The 24,384-nt window shown below is 38.1% G+C and overlaps 2 protein-coding genes across 2 annotated transcripts; one reads left to right on the forward strand and one right to left on the reverse strand.

Annotated features, from left to right (window-relative positions):
* Positions 1–3,419: 3,419 nt before the first annotated feature.
* LOC146489340 (uncharacterized) lies at positions 3,420–4,493 on the reverse strand. Its single transcript, XM_085110567.1, has one exon. It carries the CDS (start codon positions 4,491–4,493, stop codon positions 3,420–3,422), a length of 1,074 nt encoding a protein of 357 aa, XP_084966693.1.
* A 2,418-nt stretch (positions 4,494–6,911) lies between these two features.
* On the forward strand, positions 6,912–21,286 carry LOC146489341 (uncharacterized). The gene is made up of 3 exons (XM_085108183.1): positions 6,912–7,055; positions 15,480–15,605; positions 18,298–21,286. The coding sequence occupies exons 1-3, from the start codon at positions 7,011–7,013 to the stop codon at positions 18,430–18,432; spliced, it is 306 nt and encodes a 101-aa protein (XP_084964309.1). The 5' UTR covers positions 6,912–7,010; the 3' UTR covers positions 18,433–21,286.
* Positions 21,287–24,384: the final 3,098 nt, after the last annotated feature.

The following is a 24,384-nucleotide window of genomic DNA, read 5'->3' on the forward strand; positions in this document are numbered from 1 at the left end:
ATGAAAGAGGAAAGAAACAGTCACTTTCGTACGTTCCCTTATTTTTGTACTTTTATGAAGGTGAGTGGAAGTTACATTTGCAATAAACTTAGTCAGTTGCTTGTTATTGCACGTGAAAAGCCCCTCAAGAATGTTGTTGATGTTTGAAGTTAACAAGATACACATAACTTTGTTAAGAAAGTCAGTTATGTTGGTGACTTCCCGGTGACTTCCAGTCACTTTTCGGTGGGTCAATAAGCACACAACTGTAAAATGGGTTATTTGATTACCAGAATAGAAAATGTGAGTCAGGCCTGTGTGTGTGTGGTCATTACATTATCGTAAATCAACTTTCCGGTATGACGATAAGTAGCGTAACACGCGTAACACAAGAATACCGAAACAACATCACGCTATCTTTGTGACTCAAACTATTCAATAAGAAAACTTTTGAATGCAGAGGTCCACACAACGCAGGAATTAAACTTGCTGGTAATTTTGCCGGATCTCTCTTGTGAAAGACCTCGTGTCAGGCGTCACTTGAACGTGAAAATACAAAACTGAATGCAAGGCTGGCACTACGGCAAAGGGCAGATTTATTAGTGGCCAATATTTCGACTAATAGAATTAGTCTTCCTCAGGGCCAGAGCTATACTGAAGGAAAATATAATAACGGCTCCTTAAATTAAAGTTTTAAAAATACATAGAAAAACATGATTGGCTAATACATGATTTTTTTTTTTTTTTTTTTTTTATTATAACACGCTTTATTTAAATACGCAAATACACTAATACACTTAGGTTGCTTACACTTATATAAATTACTTACACTTATACAGTATCTGAATTTTACAAAGTACTTTTCTGTTAAGTTAAAAGAGAAAAAAAAAAGACAACTAAGTAATAGAGAAAAAGAAAAGAAGAGACGAAAAAAATATTAAGATAACAAAAGAAGTTAAACGAAAAAAACTACAAAATCGAGCCTCTGCATTAGCTTACATATGTGAGTTACGAAAAAGAAATGCATCGCATCATTCATTTTGATTGAGAGCAGAAATTCCATTTAAGCACATTTTTCTAATTTCCATTGAATAGTAAGTTTGTTTACAAGTTCATCTAAAGACAATTCTTTCTGAAGGTGTTTAGAGGAGTAGATATATTGCTTGACCAAGATGATGAGTAAATCTAGCCTGCGTCTTTCGGGGTCCAAGAGCGCATCAGTTACATGATGTATATCACGAAAGACAATTTGTTCGCTCGAGAGTGTTATTGTAGTACCTTGGCACTGGTTGAACCATGATATAATTTGCGAGTAAAGTTTTACAGACTCCCTGCAATCAATAAAGGTGTGTTCTATTGAATCAGCACTAGAGCAATATATACATTTATCGTTATCCGTTAAATGAAATAGTTTGAGTTCTCTTCTTGTTACAGTTATTCTATGCAGAAAACGAAAGCAAAATTGACGGAGTTTGTTATCCTTAGTAAAGCGGTATATATCTTGAAACTTATTTGACCAATCAACAAATTTTTCTGGGAATTTATCCTGCCACTTTTTAACTCCACTTGGAACTATGGAGCCGTGATTATTGAACAACTGGTAATAATTTTTACAGCGCGCTTCAGCAAGATCAAAAAAGGTTTTATTTAACGGAACGGATGCGGAAGTCGAAGAGAGATCAGCTGCAGGTATAAACGTTTGTGCTGCTCTCCTTTTCAACTCAGATGGAATGGCTGAAATTAGTTGAAAGTAGTGCAAATAATTTGTGGCAATGTTAAATTTGTTGCTAAACTCTTCGTATGATAAAAACTTGCCATTTGTATTTAGCACATCCTTTACTGATACAACTCCGCTATCAAACCATGACTTCCAAAATAAGGTAGCATTGTCTATGGTTATCGACTTGTTGTTCCAAAGAATGAATTCGCCATTTGGAAGGATGTTAGTTGTCTTCTTAAGATCTTGAAAGTACTGAAGAAGTTCTCGATAAAAGAGAGGCAGACCTGTTTTCAAGAGTTTTACATTATAGTTGCATTTAAGGAGAAATAATAAGCTGCCATGTTCTCCTAATTAGTAATTTGGGATTGCCTTCCATTTATCATCAGACGTGTCCAGTAGTCTACCAATCCAAGCTAGGCGTAACGATTTAATAACCGTGTGAAAATTAACAAAATTGATTCCCCCTTTTTCTACTGGTTGATACATAACTACTCTTATACTCTAATACATGATATGATGACAGTGTACTTGTAAATATGAGATAACAAAAATATACTAACGGCTCCTAAAATTAAAATTTGAAAAAATACATGCAAAAAAATGATTGGCTAATACATGACATGAAGACAGCGTACTTGTAAATATGAGATAACAAAAATATAGAAGTGTATAATCAAGGTTCAGCGTTCGTTTTTCCTGTTAATGCCTTCTGGAGATAACGTTTTCCCTCTTTGAATTAGAAAAGCCTCGCGTGCCTTACGGCGGGAGGCATTGATGGTGGGTTGTAGTTCGAGAGGGATAAGTCGCATGTCCGCAGAAGAGTGACCTGGTAAGTTGAAGTGTGTAGGGACTGCTGCTGTGGAGTTGGCGTGATGTGGGTTGTTTGTCGCTTGTCTGTGTTCTGTGAACCTTTCACGGATCGTGCGGTTGGTTTCCCCTATATACTGTTTTTTACATTTTTTTACATTCAATCATATATGTAAGGTTAGTAGAATTACAGGTTATATGTTGCTTTATTTGTATTTTTTTGCCGGTGTTGCTAAAAGTGTACGAAGTTCTTGCATCGTCAACGAAGGGCAAGTGAGACATCCATGAGTGGAGTTGCAGCGGAAAGTGCCAGAGGTGAGCTTGGGCGTCGTGTTAGTGTTCTTTAGTTTTGCTTGAACCAAAAGGTCGCGAAGGTTTGGTGAACGACGGTAAGCGATGAATGGTATATCTTTGAATATTTTTTGAAGGCGATCTATGGAGTTGAGAATAGGTTGTTTCCTGTGAAGTATTTCTTGGATATTAGTTAGTGCTGGGTTATAAGTGATCGTGAAGGGGACTGGGGTGTTGGATTTATCTTTATCATGATTATGTTCCTGTAATGTCTCACTTCTGGGTATCTGTTTGGCTCTTAAAATTTGTTCTTTCACAAAACGGTCTTTATAGCCTCGTTTTGTTAAATATGAGAGCAATTCTGCTGATCGATGTTCGAAGAATTCGTCTTTGGAGCAAATCCGACGTAAACGGAGAGCTAGGCTGTAAGGGATGGCTTTTTTTGTATGATAAGGATGACTTGAGGAGTGGAGTAAATACTGGTGTTTGTCTGTAGGCTTGCAATAGAGATCGGTTTCGATTTTTCCATTTTCGAGTTGAATATTAACGTCCAGGAAAGGAATAGAAGTTGTAGATCGTTCACTAGTGAACTTAATAGTAGGGTGGATGTTGTTGAGGTATGTCAAAGAAACGGTTGATCAGCGTAATCCTTTAGTGCTTTTCTCTCAAATTCCCCCATAAACAGGTTTGCGTAAGCAGGTGCCATTCTGGTCCCCATGGCCGTACCATGTTGTTGTATAAAATGTTCGTCGTTGAAGACAAAGTTTTTCATAGTCAGAATCATTCTTAGAAGGTCGCAGATAGATTCCGTAGGGACGGATTTATCAGTTTGTTGGCCAAGAGCTATATTACATGCGTTGATTCCTTCGTTAGTAGGGATGTTCGTGTATAGAGATGACACATCAAGGGTAACAAGTATGGCATTGCTGGGGAGGGCGTCGATATCTTTAAGTTTGTTTAACAGGTGGGTGGTGTTCTTTACATAAGATGGGAGTGACTGCACCAAAGGATTAAGATGGAAACTAACGAATTCCGATATCTTTTCAGTAGGATGCCCATTTGCTGAGACAATGGGTCGACCTGGATTTCCAGCTTTGTGGATTTTAGGTAGGATATAAAAATGACCAGCTTTAGGATCTTGAGGGGTTAAGTAGTTGTGAGTTTCTTTGTCTATAATGCCCTCAGAAAGAAGCCTTTTGAGGTAGAAACGTACCCTTTTGTTGATACCTTCGGTAGGATCTTCGTTGACTTTCTTGTAGAACTGTTGATTGTTTAATTGTCTGTAGCATTCGTTTAAATAGTCATGTCTGTCCATCACCACAGTACCAGATCCTTTATCAGCAGGTTTGATGATGATGTCCGTTCGTCGTTGTAGTTTTTTAAGGGCGTGACGTTCTCTGCGGGTTAAGTTGTCACGGATGCGTGTTGGTTTGGCGTTCATAGTGTCTGTCTCTAGTGTGTCGATATAAATGTTGAGAATTCGATCACGGTCTGACGGAGGACACCAAGTACTTTTAAGGCGGAATGGATTAGGTGTTAATTCTTGTGTCTTCTCTTCGTTGTAGAAATACTCTTTCAATCGCAGACGTCTTGAAAAATCATTGATGTCAGCTTTAACTTGAGCCCAGTCGATGTGTCTAGAGGTCGGACAAAAGGTTAGGCCTCTTGACAAAAGAAGTATTTCATCGTCAGTCATTGTGACGTTTGAGAGGTTAATAACGGTGGATGTGTCAAGGCGAATTGGTGTTTTATTTCTAGAAAAAGAGTTAGATCGGCGAACTCTGCGTGTTTTTCTACGTTTATTTCTTGTGTTATCTTCTTGGTTGTTTTGTGTTGCTGAGTTGGTGGGAAGTTGTTGATTTTCCAGCGTTCTACGGTCGGGACTATTACAATCAGTTTGATTTGTTCGCTCAGTGTTTGTGTCCCTGTCTTGTTGATAAGGTATCGCTAAAAATCTGTCAACGTCTTCGATATAAAAGGGGAAATCAGTGGGATAATATACCATTGTGTTATTGGCGTTTGACGAGGAGTCTCTTTCTATTTTGGTCAGGTACTTGACATTGAGTGTGGATTGTAAATGAGATACTATCCCAGAAACGAAGTTCATTAGTCAGGAAAATGTTTCATGTTCGCAAAGGCCACGTAATTGGAAGTGCAGGTCAACTTTAGTTTTGTTTAGGCTTGTAAGTTTCTTTATGCACTCTTCTTCTAAAAGGCGCAGTTGGAGAAAACCAATTGATTTGTGTTGTCATTCCATTTTAAGAAGAAATCTTCACTAACAGGTTCAATAGCGGGGCGTAGCTTGGGCTTCAGACCTTTAGGAATAAATTTCTCTTGCAGATAAAATTGATAAGTTTTAAGATGAAATTCATGTCGCCTGACTTTCGTAGCAGTACGTTTGTACAGATTAAATGTCTGCTTCACCGCTGGTGTAAGAGAAGAAAAATCTCTGATAAAAGAAAATGGAGGTCCCGGGTTCGGATTGATATCCATAGCGAGTAGGAGAAGCTCATAAGGGATGAGCGTGATCGATGTGCTGTGTAACACCTCTGCTGAAGACTAGGTATGAAGCCATGAAAGGTATCGCGATGCTCAGCAGGGGTAGACTTGCAATGTTTCAGCAGTGGTACACAGGGAGACTCGTAAAAGTGTGAGGCCAATATAATGTTTGTGAAGACAATAGCCAAAACAGACATCAGTAGAATGAATGAGACAGGATATCAGCCATCCTTGGTGATTTGTAGAGAGGAGCGAGTGACCTTACCTTTGGATGAAATTGAGATTCGACGGTTATTTTGGTTAGTGAGGTAGAAGGAGCCGATGATTTTCCTCCAAGCACTGGTATCAATGCCCATGATGTGACCAGATGTTGAATGTAAAAAATGTAAAAAACAGTATATAGGGGAAACCAACCGCACGATCAATGAAAGGTTCACAGAACACAGACAAGCGACAAACAACCCACATCACGCCAACTCCACAGCAGCAGTCCCTACACACTTCAACTTACCAGGTCACTCTTCTGCGGACATGCGACTTATCCCTCTCGAACTACAACCCACCATCAATGCCTCCCGCCGTAAGGCACGCGAGGCTTTTCTAATTCATAGAGGGAAAACGTTCTCTCCAGAAGGCATTAACAGGAAAAACGAACGCTGAACCTTGATTATACACTTCTATATTTTTGTTATCTCATATTTACAAGTACGCTGTCTTCATGTCATGTATTAGCCAATCATTTTTTTGCATGTATTTTTTCAAATTTTAATTTTAGGAGCCGTTAGTATATTTTTGTTATCTCATATTTACAAGTACACTGTCATCATATCATGTATTAGCCAATCATGTTTTTCCATGTATTTTTAAAACTTTAATTTAAGGAGCCGTTATTATATTTTCCTTCAGTATAGCTCTGGCCCTGAGGAAGACTAATTCTATTAGTCGAAATATTGGCCACTAATAAATCTGCCCTATTCAATAAGCTCCATCGCGAGGGGAGGATACGTTTCGACCTGGCCTTAGTGCTAAACATACACTAACTGATCCTGCGTAAACGCCCATAGGCGTCTTGTTATAAAGAAATTTCCAGTTTGACTTCAAGTACAGTGGAACCGTGCTCTACGGACAGGATATTACGGGCAGCTTTATTTGTCCCAACGAAAAGCTCATGTATTTTCTCTTAAATGAACCCGGTAACGGACACTTGTCTGTGTCCCGAGCCGGTGACAAACCCGGTGACATCAACAAACTCTCATACATCGTCAACCCCACTGGTTTTCTGCTTATAATTACCGTACGCACTGTCTATTTTCATTGTCACAATTATGTGCTAATTGTAGACATGGTACTCATACGATTTTATTCCTAAAAAATAGCAAAATAGCGTGACATGTTTCATCAATCTGCCTTTCTTCCGCCGTTTTACCGTTGTGCTGTAGTCCTTTTCGCGGGTTAACAAGTAAAGAATTTTGTCATTGAATTGAATTGACTCTTTGTGACTCAAACTCTTCCATTCGCTCAATCGCAACGGGAGGATACGTTTCCAACTGCACTTAGTGCTGAACATACACCAATACCCATCCCCGCGTAAACGCCTACCCAGGCGTCTAGAGAGGACCCTGGGAACGAGGTTGGACCAAGGCGATGTCATGGACATGCGCATTGCACTATTCGGCCCTCCGAGAATACAAACAACCTACTGGAAAACAGAAACATGGGTGAAAACTTTCGTATGAATACAGTGGAACTTCTAAATCAAGTAAGTTTGATTCCGGTATTTATTTGACTAATCCATCTTGCACTGTTAATTTCTTAATAGACTCGTATAATTGAAGAAATAACACTAAAGTAAAACGCTTCTTTGTGGCTGGTACTCGTGCGAAGCACCAAGCCTGCGACGGTTTTAGTTTACCAGCATACCTTGGTAAATATTTTGGTAAATTTTCGTGATCATGAGTCCTAACGATAGGAAGTGTACCAAAGGATGAACGTGTATGTGTGTGTACGCACCTTGTACCAGGAGCATATCACCCAGGGAGTATTCCATGAACATCATGTATGCCAAAGATATGCCGAGAGTATTGAAGTTCCCCACCAAGCGGCCGTGGCTTACACCAGGAAAATGTTAATCTGACTTTCTGCAGACTCAAATTCATGCAGGGTAACGCCAGAAGAGAAATCCTGGTTACTTTTGGACAAAAAAAAGTTTGTTTGAAACGTAGAAGTTTGCAAAAGCCATTACACCTAATGAAGTAATCTAAAGCCAGACAATAGGCTGATTTAGCAACAGAATGGGAACGTCAGTTGACTATGGCGCGTGCATCAAAAATGTCCATATATAGTCAAAATAGACTGGCATCCAGACTATTCCGCGCATATTCCCGTTCTGTTGCTAAATCAGCCTATTACCTCTGTCTTACACTGCTTTACACCAAAGACCTCAATCATGCCCCATTCCACCAAGCAATCTAAAAATCCAAGCTGAACATCTTTTGTGAACCTACAGGGAAATGCAGCCTGGTATACCACTTAGAAGCCTATAACTTGAAGTTTGATTGGAATTCTATTCACCCTTTAATAAAGACCGAGGGATTATGTATGATAGCAAAGTACACCTGTGCAAACTCAGTTTTTTAAGAACTTTCCAGTCTGATTAATGGGAGGGGCTATAAGCAGGGTGCAAAGAAATTCAGCTTTACAGCTTGCCCTTCGGGCAAGCTGTAAAGCTGAATATTAATAACTGATAATCCACCATAATTTAACGAAACCTTTAACGGTAAAAGTTGGCCTGGTAAGAAACTTAACACATTGGCACAATGATCAACTCTTAATTTTTGAAAATAATGAAGAAGCGTTCTCAAGTCGAATAACTTGGAAAAAGAATTTTCCAAAGCCCCCAACGGGAATTGAACCCATGACCTTCCAGATACCGGTTGGACGCTCTAACCACTGAGCTATGGGAGACTCATGGTGAGCGAGGCCATATACTAGGTTCTTATGGGTGACACATGTCCTGCTATACTGCAAGGCTCAATATGTCCAAATGATAAATGGAATGGCGACTTGGATAAAGTGAAAATAATGAAGAAGCATTCTCAAGTCGAATAACTCGGAAAAAGAATTTTCCGAGGCCCCCAACAGGAATCGAACCCATGACCTTCCAGATTCCGGTTGGACGCTCTAACCACTCAGCTATGGGAGACTCATTTGGTCGTGAATGCCTTTGCCTTCTTTCATTATAAATGTCAACTGGTAATTAAATGATGGAGTAAAGAATTAAGGTGAAACAAGCAGGAAGAAGTTAAAAAAAACTTGTAATTGTTTTTCCTAAACATAATATAACACATCTAACTGACTAGTTAACTTCTAATTTCTACATGTTAATTAACTAGAAGTGGTATTTCCTAGCTGTTCAAAGTCTCATTACATTTTGTAATCATCAGGGACCGATCGTTTATTACGTCCTAGGGGGGGATGGTAATTTTTTTAAATAAGCTCTTTTTTTGGGGGGGGGGGGTGGGGAAATTTTTTACCTTGTACGAAAAGTGAGGGGGGTAAAATTTTAAGGGTACTTCCTGGGTTCGATAGGGTGATAAAGTGAAAAAACATTTTTTTCGACCAGATAGAATTTGGGGATTTTATCTAACATTTACTGAACAAAAAATTGAAAAATATTAAAAAAAGCGCGAGATATTTAGGAAAACGTATTTCCATATAAAAGTAAATAAATAAATAAAAAAGGTGTCATAATCTTCTTAGTGCGAGACGCCCCAGAGGAATTTTCGCGGCAAAACGCTTCATCCGGGAGCTCTTATTTCAGAAATAAGCATATTTTGTTTACATCTCGCCTACAGAAAATTTCTCACTTCGAATTTTATATTCTCCGCGCTTCCCACATGGAAAAGTCATCAAAAAACGAAAAGAGCATGGGATAAAATCCTGGAAGAAGCCAGGGCCTAAGAAAAAGGGAAAGATAGGTTTCAGCGAAGATCGAAAACGTGATCTTGCAGAGAGCAACAAAGGCTCTTGGTTCGACCAAGAAACTCTAGTCGACGTTGATCACGAAGAACTGGAGCAGCGGCCTTCAAATTTATCCACTGTTATTGGATCAAGTACACAGAGGTCGATTGCCGTGCAAAAGTCCTGCAGGGTAACTTTGCAAGCGTCCTGTGAAAATATCAAAATTTAATATCATATTCTGCATCCTCTGGGCCGATTTCTTTCTTCTGCAGCGAGATAAAACCAAATAACGTTTTGCTGCGCGTTTGTAATGAAACATTGGAATAAAATCAGCAGAATTAGACCGATGAAATAGAACTCACCAGAAGCGCATGAGCCCACCTGTAACACGTGTAAATACTGGAGATAGCGCGTTCTACGTGGCCCTTTCTCTCGCTTTTTTGCGATTTTCTTTCATTTACATTTCCTTTGATGGGAAATGAATAATCGCTTTAGCTTGAAGCGTAAATTACATTACACGCAATCAAAACGAACAACCTACCCAATAGATTTCATCTCTGATGTCAGTGCAGTCCTCAAACTCTCCACTGACGCGCTTGAATCGGATTTGTTAGCCTTGGTTTTTCCCCGTTTTCCTGGTTGATTTTTACGTTTTCCTTTCACCACTTTCCCCATCTCGCTCGATCACAACAGCGGAGTCTAAAACGTGTCTGCAATGCGATACTTTTTCCGCGAAATTCTGTGCTATTGTTGTTGACGCCGTGGGGTCCTGTTGCTCGATTGGCTCGCCAGGTAATGAGGTGTCATAATCTCCTGTGGAGGCTTGCTTTATTGAGCGAAAACTCGCACTTGAATTTTGGCAGAGTATGTCGACTTCGAACGAATTAATAGGGTATGTAGTTTTGACGGATTGTCGTGAAATTTGGCCAGAAGATTTGAGGAATAATGACAAACAAAACGGTGTCAGGGAATTTTGATTTTCAAAATATTTTCCCTGTGGCGACTGTTTACACAACATGCCTCAAACATTTTTTGCTACTCAAACTTTAAACGTGGATATCTAAATAACCAATCAGAATTTCGAAAAAGCCTGACACCTTTTTGTTGATTGATGCCTTGTGAATAACACTGCAGCGATTTTGTTCTTTGCGCGGCGTTCAATAACTGATTAATTCAATGGAACGACCATCGGTCGATCCGAGGTTCTACTGGCTCCTGGCACTTAAAAAAGGAAAATATCGCTAAATTATATTTTTTATAGGAAACTACATTTATTAAGCTTTATGATGATATATAGTTTGTTAGAGGTTTGTTAAAACTTGCGCGCGTATGAATTTTTTTCCAAAGAACACCCGTGAACCCAGGAAGTATCCTTAAGACATACATAAGGTACCAACTAAATGTCTAAATGTATTCAGCAATTATTCTTCTCATAAATGATAGTGTTGGTAAAATCGACTAGAAACTTCTCCATATCGCTACTATTCTTCAGAGCGACAAAGATCTCGCACATATTAAATAGGTTGAGTAATGACATAGACAGGCAAACCGTGTATTCCATTAAGCAGTTTATCTCTGAAGGCTTGTTTATCTGGGCAAAAAAATTGACTTAAAGACGAATAGAGATGGTAGGCTTCTTCAAAATCTATATATCCACATCCATACATCAAATGCTCCTGTACTGCTCTCAAACCGCGAGCTGCTTTGAACTTCTGTGTACTTTCTTTTGACGACTGAATAATAGACTCCAGCAATAACAAAACTTCGCCTAACTTCTGATTGTTTCTCTTGCCAGTTCAGATTCAGATAGCTAGTGATTTCCGCATGTAACCAAGCGTTGTGCCCAGGAACTTCTCAACAATTCAACCACCAGGCCAACCATTGGGGGGGGGGGGGGGGGGTAAAATGTTCAAACTGTCATTGCAGTGGGGGGTAAAACTTTTGTTTGAAAGATTTTTATTTTTTATTTTTTTTTTGGGGGGGGGGGTGGGGGGCTTGTCCTAGCATTGTAGCATCCCGAAATTACAAGGCCTACTTCACGTTTGACTTGATAGTCTGTTAAAGCTCTGTCATTTAGGTTATTTTAATACCGTATTTAGGTTACCATATTACAGCTCTTAGAATAAACGCCTCTTATCTTTTAAACGCCCCCTTCGGACCCTTGAAATTTAATAAACGCCTCCGGCGTCTATTAGATCATTTACGGTATGTATGAATCTCAGCACGTGCAACATGTGGATGACTAACGTGTACACATCTTGCAATTTGGAATTAATCTACGCACATCTTCTGAGAAAAACTAGATTGAAACTAAACAAATTCCCACTAGACACGCTAACACAACAACGAGGAAAGCTGCCGACAACAGCGCAGTCAGAACTTGATCTTGCATTTTGCCGCCAAAAAATATTTCCCGCTGAAAAATGTCTTCAGCTGAAAGGAGCACTTTTATCAACTGAAAAATTCACTGCTAATCATAACTTTTTGCATAAAACTTGACACCTTTCATCATATTTTTGCTTCTCATACAAAAGTATTACATCAAGTAGATTAGCTTTCTGAAAAAAGAAAGTTTGGCTGTCAGATTTCATGCGAAAGCAGAAAGTGCCATGTCACGCATCAGTGCCGTCGGAAACAAAATTATGCAAATTTCTGGCGAAATGAACATCTTTAGATCTTGTCAGCTTTGATAAAGGTTTCAAAGGAAACGAAATTGTTTCATTTCGCAATTTACATCTGATAGTTTATGGGAAAGCAATAGGACGTGATCGATAAATTTTCATCAACTGTTTAATACATACCGTGTAGAATTTATTGCACATGACAATGCAAAAACCATGAACGAAACTGAATTTACTGGAGTACAGGATCAAAGCCTTTTTGGTAAGTTCATTGAATAGTGAAGCATAATAAATACAGACCACTAGCTTTCTTTGAAATTATTCTTTTTTAGCAAGAGTAAGTCATAATTTTATTTCAATTTTTTTTTTGCTTGAAGATTGCATGGACCAGACTACAAAGGAAAAATTTCACGCACTTATATGTCAGGCATGAAATGTAATGCGATACTTTTTTCAAAAGATTTCCCTTTGTGAGATCAGCTTGAAAAATGGCTTTCGGCTCACATAAATCTACCAGGAAGTTAAAAAAGTATGTCTTACAGTAATTTTTTATTTTTAATTCCCAAAAAACTTCACTTGCCCGTCGGGCAAGTGATGGTCAGAATCCACTAGGGTCTGCGAAATCTGCGAGCCAGCGAGCCCTTGCAAGCCCATGGCGAGCCATGCGAGTCATGCGAGTCATGCGAGTCATGCGAGCCACAGTGCAAATGTTAAGAATTTTTATTTGTTTTATTTACATTCGCGTGAGAAAATTTTGGACGCATTTTTTTCTTTGTTTTTTTCATTTTTGTTATAATGTTGGAGAGAATTTTGCCCATTCAAAATCACCCAAGATGCGCAAAAAAATTTAAAGAATACGCAAAAATTTATTAAGGTTCAAGACTTCAGAAAAAAAAATCCGAGAAAACCATACGGCTGCACCGCTACTCGAATAGGTATCTATTGACACATGTCATTGATGGATATCCACGTGGAACTTCATTCGAGAAAAAAAAAAGAAAAGAACAGCACTTCGATCTCCGTGTGCTGGCGTCAAGAATGGTGAGTAAATCGCGTACATACATACATACATACATACATACATACATACATACATACATACATACATACATACATACATACATAGTTTATTTGGTAAAGCAGGTTGGGGAATTGGCAAGACATTAAGTCCTGATGTGGACCTGCGCTATCTAAAGTGATGAACTAATACACACCTAAATATTAAATAACAACACATAAATAGATAATGATACATGTAGCTAAAATAGATAAATATTCAAAAGTCAACATTCAAAATATTAAAAATATTCAAAGTCTAAAGATTTGTTGGAGATGCTGCAGGAAGCTTTAGCAAAACTGATAGATTTTAATTGATAGATCGCGCCATTTTAACAGGTTTGGTCTTTAGTTAATCAGAGTTATCAGAACTCTGTTGGTTGGCTGACTGCTGCATGTGGTTGTCCTTTCCCTTAGACAAATCTTTCTTCAAAACTCGCCACTAGAGTGGCAGAGGCTGGTTTCGAGATGGCATTCGACCCATCAGCTGACGGCAAATGCTTCTGTTACGCTGCTTCTTTACAAATTGGATTTAGTGCGACAATAGTGACTTCGCTCATCTTTGAGTACTCATTTATCATACCTTACGAGATTGGAATGACACTGACAATTAGTCCTGATGTGTCAATTAACAAAAAACTGAAATATGATGGTTTGCATTGTCCCACTGTTAGAACTAAATATTGCGATGTTATTCATCTTGTTCCGATGCTCTTGTTCTAGTTCTTATGTGAATGTAAATACAACAAATAAAAATTCTTAACATTTATACTGTGGCTTGCATGACTCGCATGACTCGCATGGCTCCCACGGCTCGCATGGCTCGCATGGCTCGCTGACTCACAGATTTTTATCACTCTTCCTGCACGGTGTACACATTAACTTGTGGAAACACAAATGACGCTTAATGATGTTTGTCTTGTTCATGAAGGGAAATATACTGAATGGATGTTTTCTTACTGATCATTCTGAGCCTTTAGGAGTAGTTTTTGATATGTCATTGTTTATGCTGGCTTTGTGGCATTTGCATAACATTTCAACCACGCTAATGTCGTGCTCAATGTGTTATACAACAAAATAGGGATATCAATACATTACACCTCACACCACAATAATTTTGTAAGTACTAAATATATGTACAATGTAATATGCTACAAGATGCATTGCTGTTCTCAGTGATGTTGTTTCTTGAAGTGGCTCCCTGCAAGGGTTCAAAATGTGTACATACAATCTGATGCAAGCTTATATAAAAAGTAAATAGATCAACTTTACAGTATAAATTACACTTTTAGAGTACCAATCATACTTAACATTTGAAAGACAACATTCCATTATTGATAAAAGTCTTTTAAACCAAAGACTACCATTCAATCCCCCAAAGCTATGAAGTTTATAAACTTCATTTAAGTAGTTTCCATCAAACGTTTGGTTACAAATCCCTTTTCTTTATCTTCTTGAACTTCATGAACTTGGCAAATTCCTTTTCTATTATACTATGGTATAATTATTTCCATGAAGATGTAAACAGGCAGAGAGTTTTAAAATTGCATCATGCTCAAGGCAGTGCTCAATATGAAAAAAGCAAAGAATCTGCCTCAGTAGCCCTTAGGCTAACATTTTTGCAAATGTGTCTTCTGGTTAGATTCTATCTGCTGTGACAATTTGAGAAGATTTCAGGAAAGGTAATCAAAGGAAAGTACTATCAATGACAGTTGGAGAACACATTTTGAACTTGATTAAATTACATTTTGAGGGGTTTAAATGATTTTGTTGGAAAAAAATTGGCCTGTGTTGTATAACAATTCCGTGTGCTACAGGTGTATATTAGCAGTGTCACACTTATGGAGCCACCCAAAGGCTTTCTATTATGTACAGCATACATGCCCTTTCATAGGGATTATGAACCAGAAATGATGAACTGATTATGAACTGATTCACTTATGATATCACCTATGAATAATTCATAAGTGATATCATAAGTGAATCAGTTACAATTATTGTAATTTATTCCCTCATGTGATGCAATTCACGGTACCTCAAAACGAGATGCAACTGGTAACTTACTTTTAAGTGGTAGTGTACCAGCAAGTCAGAAAGGGGTTTATTTATTTTATAACCCTTGGATTAAATAGATGAAAACAGCCAATGATAGCCGAGGCGTGGTTGCAGTTAAATAACATGCAAGCTATCTAGTTTACTAGATGTTTTTAAACTGTGATTGGCTTGAAACAACTAAGCCCTAAAACTGCAATGTTTATTCTCTGTTTTTCTCAAATAAGCATTGGACAACTTATCCGATCAGGCAATCAGATGACTGTTATGGCGCCAACTGATGTTGGTACCATGCAATGTGTTTTGTCCAATAATAACATTTGGAATTTAAAGGGTGGATTATAATAATTATTATTGATCATATAATAATAATAATAATAATAATAATAATTTAAAAGTTTATAACAGGCAAGTATCTATATAGATATAATTAAATTTGCAATATACAGGAATCTATCAGGCACTGACAGTATGGTTTATGCTATCTTTTTAAGATAGGAGTGTTGGCTTTTCTTAATGGTGGAGATGAGGGGAAAGCTCTTTACAATGCATTTGTTACTGGCCAAGTTTGTTATGAAGTGTACAAAAGGCTTACAGTGTCCCAGGCTGATGTCCTTAGGGTAAGTTCTGTCTTACTTATTTAAGCTCTCCTGTTTTACAGTTGTTGCATATAAATTTTGATAAATATGCAATTACAGGGTGCTATGGAGTATCAGCCATTATACAATGCCTGAGAAGAACAGCTGTTAAATCATCTTCTGGTTGTTCTTGCAAAATGAAATTGGCAAGATCTAGCAAATTTCTTGGTTGTTTGTTATATGAACAAGTTACTCAATGGATACGCCCTCTTATAAAGGGTCTTTGCTTAACTATGAAAGCGAGGCTAAGGGTACATTACATTTACCCTACTCCGAAATTAGGAATGCAAACAATGATTACTAGAAATCCCTCATGAGCGGGTTTTGTAGTTTCTGGAATACAAAATGTCCACTAAATTATCGTGCTTCACCAAACGTTTGTAGGTCCATTTTCCCAAATTTACCTTAGAAATCTAACAGCTATTCCGATTACTCTTATTCCAGAATATGGTCAATCTACCGGTAATAAGAGCTATGGCACTTGAATCACATGCATGTCAACTTTCCTTGTTCTGAAAATGCTATTTGGAGACAATTTGTTGGATCAGTTATCCTGCAGAATATCCAATGATTTAGCCTAGCACATTAAAATAAATTGTTAAACATTCAAAGCACTCTGCACTTTCATTTTCGCTTTTTTTATTTATTTATTTATTTTATTTTTTTTAGCCTAACTATGATTAATATAACTAAGTAATATATTTTTAAGATTTACTGTAGCTCTGCCTTTTATTTTGGTCCCATACGTATACTTTAATCTAATTATTTAACTGAGGGAGCCCATTCCTTATAAGCCCATGGCTTCCCATGGGCTACCTCGCCATTGAAAAATAATAATAATTTGCAATTGTAAACTTTTTTTATGGCAAAACAATAAACTGAAACTGAACTGAAGCATGCTTGTGGAATGTTCTTTTAAGTGTTCCATAACATGTTTTCATCAGCTGCTTTGTTATGCAGGCTATGTACTGAGCTTGCCATGTACATTAGCTCCCTTTGCTGGTGTGGTGTCCTATACACTGTACATGCTACAATAATTATTAAAGGCAAAAGACAAGTTCTTATTTACGATGTTTTCCTACGCATGATAAAGAAACACAATAGTGAAAAGTCTCAGTTCCCCAACGCCTACCCCTTACAATGCTGAACTTGTGTAAACAAGTGTAGAGAGGACTAAACATTGTATTGGGGCGGGGAGGGTGGTGTTATGGTTTCTTTAGGTAGGACACTAAATAGCAGTTACTAGCATACTTTTTAGTCTTTAGTTTTAGTTAGTTATTTATTATTTGAGGACCCTTCTGTATAGAACTTTTCGTGACAATGGTGTTCTCAATAACGATTACTATAACTGATGTTAATAAGACAGAGTGATTGACATTGGACTTTTGACTTTGGTCTCACCACTTTGATGACATTCATGTGTGTGTACTCTAATCACAAACTCTGCTACATCAATCAAAAATCGAGCTTTGCACTGTTCATTGTATAAATGGGGTTCCAAACTAGAAAAAAAATTACTTGGCATAAACTAATCACATAATAAAATGCCCACAAATGATGCTGCACAAAATACACAAAAACTAACTAGTGAGATATTCAGTACAGCAAAGTATGAACAAGACAGAACAGGACACTTCAACATCAATTGAAGTCACATGAATATTAACAGAGATGGTTACTTTTTATAACTGGGTCACACACATTAGTATTTAATGATACAGTACATACAGTGAATCTGATAAAAAATCAAAACTAATTTACATTTCATTTGAAGGAGGAAAATTTTTGAATACTAATCTAGTAGGTTCCCCAAAACTTGATATGACACATCACCAAATTTTATTACTTCATTTCAATGTTTTTTTCAGACCTACCAGAAGTTTACAACCAATATATTAAACAAAAACAGTTGAGCATTGCAAGCTAATGCATTTATGATTCAATGGCCTAGAAACAAAAATATAATTATAAGAAAAACCTTTGCCTACAGCAAAGCTCAAGACACAATATTGCTGATTTGGTATTATCTCAATCTGGCTCGCTTCATACTTATAAGTGTGATAAATGAATGAAAAAAATTGACTCAATGATAAAAAAGTAATTCTTGGATATTCGAGATCTTATTAATGAGTGTCTGTCTTTACTAGGTATACAGCTGTTTCGACAAAGGTTGTCCAAAAAAGCGTAAGAGCGTACGCGACGATACCGGAAGATAGTAGGAGAAATACCCAATAAATCTCAACAAAAGCTCAGAACTGATTTCCCACCATCTCAAGACTTCGCTGTACGGTCGAGGCGTTATGGATTCTGTACTTTAATTGAAATTTACTGGGTATTTCCCAGACTACTTTTCGGCATTGTTGCGTACGCTTTTACGCTTTTTTGGACAACCTTTGTCGAAACAGCTGTATATGAATGGGTAATTGAAAGTCAAACAAGTAATAGGTTTCGCCTAAAACGTTGATAAGTCCAGTTTCCTCAACAAAGAGCATCTGAACTAGTAATCATCAGATTTGACTCCTGTTGGGGGACTTGAACCTTCTTTGTCATTATGCTTGTTTCACTGACTACAAAATACATTATCAAGTTCTCTTTTTTTAACGTAATAATTTAGGATTGTTTTCTCTTATTTCATACTTCCTTCCTCCTGTAATGAACTGTTGTTTTTTTGCAGGCTGAGACAATAATGCGCATCAGTGAATATGTCAAGAAAAACCCACGAGCCAGTGAAGCACAGCTAAAAAGTGAGGTGGAAAAAGAAATCAAAATCTTTGCTCAGAAGGTTGCGCAGCTGGAGGAAATGGCATAAAATGGCTATGACCAGTGTATACTACAAAATAATGTAAAAAAATCCCTGCGTGCACCCACAATGGTAATTTCTTAAAGAAGTAGAATTTTGGCAAATTAAAATGTTTTCCTCCGGTGTCACTCTTAACTTGAACATGCGTGGCACTACATGTACGTGAAGTTTGTGATGTGTTAACTGGAAAACTTTTTTTTACACAATAGGTTCCTATGTGCATAATGTATTTCTGTAACATGTTACTGTTTTTTTGTGTTCTCGAAGATATTAGCTTCTGTAAGCTACTCTGAAATTCGATAGTAAATGTATGTATGTATACATCTAATCAAAACAATTAATGCTATAAAATGAAAATATGTCACACAATGTAGTCAAGTTGAGTTAAATTTATTGCTGGTGGTTATCAAGCGATGGGTTGACTTGTCTGTTACTCTAGGTTGGATATCTACTATTAGATGTTGTCTTCCACCTGTCTTTTCCAGTGCAATTGAAGGTCTGAGAGCATAACCGACTTATGTCGAATTTTAGCGCGGCTTTCGATTTCGCACAGATTTGTCCGAATTTTGGCTCTCCCTGGTTTGGAAAACATTTCGCGGTTTTACAATCGTGGACAAACTCCTTGAGAAAACCAAATACGAACAGGACAAAAACCACTTCCTTACTTCTCCCTCCCACCCCTTCCCCCTATGCAATGACAACCGAACACAGACAGCCAAAAAACCACTCACTTACTGTTTCTCCCTTCATAAGTCTACCACAGTTACTTCTCCCTCCCCCCCCCCCCCTCCCCCTTATGCAATGTTGATGCGGGAAGCGATGCTTGCCAGGAAACTGTTTGTGACCCAAAAGACAACATTGAGTCAGGGGGGGGGGGGGGGATTTGGTAGTTTGCTTGTCTACAAGTGAACGCGCTTGGAAGGCAAATTTTTTTATAGGTTTTGTCCACGTCAGACTCGTTTTCCAAATTATCCGTAGGCTAAAAGTTTCCACTGTCCACGAGCCGTGTTTAGTCGCACCAGTTGTTGTTGCTATAAGTAACGTTTGAGACGATATCATGGTTTGCTTTTGCGGGTTGTAACAAGCCCAAAATAGATCAAGGCAGTCGGGATAAACAACTTGCGTATCGTACTGGCTAGTTGGTTTCGCTTTTGTTTGGTGAAGTTTGTAAACGCACGACATCTATGGATCTTTTGAAAAGTTATGAAATTGACGAATGCAGTTCACAGGAACTGGTGGAAATGTTGTCCAAAGAATCCCTCCTTGGTAGTGATGACTGTGCCGTGGCGAATTTTTCAATTCGATTATCAAATCCCGCGGGAGCATCACAGACAAATCCCACCATATGCAAGGTGTTTTGCAAACCTTAGTTGTGGTTTGCCAGGCTTGAAATTCGGTATGTAACGATCAACTTGACAATTTCAAGGCAATGTTTCAATAAAAGTACGATTAACATAGATTTTCAACGGTTAACACCGACTGGTCGTAAAAAGAATAGATAGTCTTTACCTTTCAATAGAACTGCCGTTAATCGTTGAAATGGCTACATGTCTTCCTGTTAATCGTGTAGAATGCTAGTATTTTGCGTTATCAAGAGTGATATGTCGACAAACCGGACAAAGCTTGATTTTACGCCAGGAAATGGACACATTTTCTCTTGGAGAATGTAACTTTACATTTGGGACATTCCTGTCACGTACGTAGTAGTTTGTAACAGAATCAAATAAAAGCGTGACAGCATTCTTTTCGTTGCTCCCGCGAAAAACACCGCTTTCGTGTGCCGTGTTTCAAAGACAACGAGTGTATATTGAATACAAGTATTTAATCCTCAGTGCATTGTCCTTTTGGTCATCCAGTGTCTATAATGTTACCGATATATCTTTACAAGATGGAAAAATTTCTCAATGGCATTAATACGAAACACAAAGCGGCGTGATAAAATACTGGACAATGGTTTTCAATCGAATTGCAGTTCACATGCAAAAGTTTGGACAAATCCGAGCTACATCGAAAAACGGGCTGAAATTCGACATAGGTCGGTTATGCTCCCAGCCCTTCAATTATGGGTACACACAGCTTTGGTCCTTCCACGCCCTTTAAACTTATAATTAGCAGTATTGCGCCTTAGTGTCTGCGTGTCAATACATGTAGCATTCTGTTTGTGACTTAATCGTGTGACAAACAATAAAGTAAGCTATCACCGACTAATTGCAGAAATAGCTTAGTCATATTGTTAGATAATTTTGACTGTACTAAAAATTGGGTTTGTTTCTGTAAGGATCTTTACCTTTTCTGGGCATCATGTGCACTTCAGTGTATTGATATTGGTATGTACGATTGTTATCAAGGGGCTACTTTTCCATGGTCAATACCTTTTGATTTAAACTTACATGTTAGATTTTCATGTGGAAGTTAAACTTCTGCAAATCTCTTTTATTTCTTTAAGGCAGACCATTCAAGCTTTTGCGCCACAGAGGATCACTTAGGGCGCATTCTTTCGGGACTATTCTGGGAAAGGAGTACTCAGAATATTTGGCAACCGTTTTCTTTTGGGACCTGTTCTGTTTTCAGAATATCAATTGGTTTGGGAATTTTTATTCTACTTTTTCTTGCTATTCCTAAACCGGAATAAGAATAACACGAATAGTTCCAAAAGAATGCGCCCGAAGTATGAAATGTATTTATTGCTAGTAAGACTTACTCATTTAACACAAGGATCAGATATTAATTTGCACTATATCATAAATGAATGCAATAGAAACAAATGAGAACACGTTTTTCACAGTAAATTATTATTCATGAGCAATTGTTTTTTTGATAGGAGTTAATGATGAGAGCGAAAGTAAATGCATTGTTCTCAGTAGTCTTCCTGTTGTTCATGCTCCCCTCGTTCACGATGTTTTCATGAGCTGGGAGCGGTGTTTATTGCGTGAAACGCAAAATGCTGCCACCATTTTCCTGGTGATGTGTTTTAACACATTATGGCTTCTTAAAAGAAGCCATAATTATTTTCATAACCAGTCTCCGTGAAGGAGATGCCGGTTTTCATTTTATCATGAATCAGATTCTTATTGAGAATATTATCCTTCAAACTACTCTAGTCTACAGTAGATCAAAAAGCATCGGCTCATTATGTGCTGTTCAATTCGAAACATCAACACTACCCCCTGCCCCCTCCCCCCCCCACCCTTGGAGGGGCCATTGGAACTTTTGAAAATTGGCCTGTTCAAATTCCCGCCTCGCGGGGATAGAAAGATATTCAAATCGCTCTACCCAAAAACAAATGTGGTAATGTTTGGTTTAAAACACTGCAAAGTTTGTGGCGACCCTTTGTTCTCGCTCACAAGAGCGACATTTCCTCTCTTGAACTCATTCTTGGATCAGGAACCACAAGTACAGACCGCCGCACAAAAAAATGGCTTCAACTTGATACTTGGTTCAAATTTTTTCACCCCACCCGAGTGTCAAATGTCCTGCGATTCCCCTAACCACTCCCACGGAGGCGTGGGCGTTCTTGGATTTAACTGATACATGAGATATCCAAGGTATTGCACATTTGCAAACCTTTGGAACTTCTCGACCCCAAGCCGTTACGGGGCAGCCAATCAAAAATTAAAAGAAAAAAATCCAGTTCCCTGGCGTCTCCTCTCCTGGGTAGGTACTTCATATATGGTAATTGTTATTTCCCCAATTTTTTATTTTTGGTTATTGTTTCCCCAACGTCTGTTTAAAATCATTATGGCCCCAACTTTTATTTTTCGTTTTTGTGTCCCTCTTGTCACTTTATTACATCGTCACTCTGTTAATGTGTCACTCTGTTTCTCGGTTACTCTGTTACCCTTTTGACGTTGTTAGACTGTTACCCTGTTACGTTGATGCTCTATTACTCTTATACTGTTACTCTGTTACCTTGTAACTTTGTTACTCTGGCGGTCATCTGTTACTCTGTTACCCTGCGTTATTCTGTTATCCTGTAACTCTGTCACCCCATTATTCTGTTGCACTGTTTCTCTGTTACCCTGATACTCCGTTACCTTGTTATTCTGTTATTCTGTTACCCTATTACTTTGTTATTCCGTTACTCTGTCATCCTGGTCGCCCTATCGTCTCCAGCAACAGCCATGCCACAAAACCTGTTTTTCAGTTCGCCGACTTTCATCTTCAACCACTGGTCACCAAACTTCCTTCTTACATGAAGAGACCACCCACTTTCTTAACAGCGTCGGTCCACTACCTGATGGCGTTTTACTCGTTACCCTTGATGTATCTTCACTTTATACCAACATACCTCACAAAGACGGAAACCAAGCCTGTAGTAACAAATGGAACATAGATGGGAACCAAAATGGCTCCAGCCTAGCTACGCCAACCTTTTCATGGGGAAATTTGAAGGAAACGTCCTTGCAGCCGCTTGACATTCTCCCCTGATTTGGTGGCGTTACATCGATGACATTTTTCTCCTTTGGACACACAGCGAAGATCAATTAAATAATTTTATCCCTTATTTAAACAACCTACATCCTATATTCAAATTCACGAGTTCGTTCTCTTACAGCGAAATCCCCTTTGTTGATGTTAACGTAACACTCATTCATCGACAGGTTGGAAACTGAGACTGAACAAAACCATATTATAACAAAATGAAACTGAAAACAGTTTGACATGTTCCTTTGCAACAAAGCAGAGCTATACAAGAGTACATGAAACCATCTCTTTGTACTTATAGCTGAAGGATATTGTCAATTTCTTCGAATGGATCCTCGGGAAGTAGAGCTAACTCACCCTTTACTACCCCAGCAACTCCTGCTCCCATCCTTTGGCAACGAAGCGCTTTCCCTCTCTGCTAGTCAAGTGGTTGTATAGGCTTACCATCCAGCTGGCGTTGACTGACGTTGACGTTAATTAAATAATTATTTAGCAGGGTATTAAATTTCACACATACTTTTTTCCGCGGGTCTTTATTTTCGCGATTTTTTGAAAATCGCGAGAATCACGAAAATAAAAAGCAATAAGGATAGGTAATGACGTTACTTATTCAAAGAGTTTTCTTTGAAACTTTATGACGTTATTGATTTGTGCAGTTTTCTTTTATCTTTTATGCGTTACTGATTCAGGTAGTTATCTCTTTACCTTTATCACGTTACTGATTGGGGAAGTTTTGTTTTATCCTTTATCACGTTACAGATTCAAGCAGTTTTGTTTTATCCTTTATGACGTTACTGATTCGAGCAGTTTTCTCTTATTCTTTACGACGTTACGGATTCGAGCAGTTTTCTCTTAACCTTTATGACGTTACTGATTTGCGCAGTTTTCCCTTATCCTTTATGACGTTACTGATTCGCGCAGTTTTCTTTTATCCTTTATGACGTTACTGATTCAAGCAGTTTTCTCTTATTCTTTACGACGTCACTGATTCGAGCAGTTTCCTCTTAACCTTTATGACGTTACTGATTTGCGCAGTTTTCTCTTATCCTTTATGACGTTACTGATTTGCGCAGTTTTCTATTATCCTTTATAACGTTACTGATTCGAGCAGTTTTCTCGTATCCTTTATGACATTACCGATTCTGGCAGTTTTCTCGTACCCTTTATGACGTTATGATCAGTTTTTTCTTATCCTTTATGACGTTACTGATTCGAGCACTTTTCTCTTATTCTTTATGACGTGAAAATGAACGATTTATTCACTAAAACGCAACGAAAACTTAGGCAATACATTTCATGATTCTCGACCAGAACGTCGAGCAACGTTTTCATAACATAAACTCGGACCCAGTGTCCACTCATTGGAACTTAGTCTCCACTCATACACACGCAATGCGCCTTACACAAAATGAAACGCGGAATATAAATTTTCAGTTCGGAACATCCTCCCGCCCGATGCAGGGAGTGCATCACATGTAACTTGTCAACAAAGTTCAATAAAGTTCAACTAAAATGTTCAACAATGTCTCATCAAGT

Source organism: Pavona decussata, unplaced genomic scaffold (assembly GCF_977016875.1).
Source record: "Pavona decussata unplaced genomic scaffold, jaPavDecu1.1 SCAFFOLD_6, whole genome shotgun sequence".
NCBI lineage: Eukaryota > Metazoa > Cnidaria > Anthozoa > Scleractinia > Agariciidae > Pavona > Pavona decussata.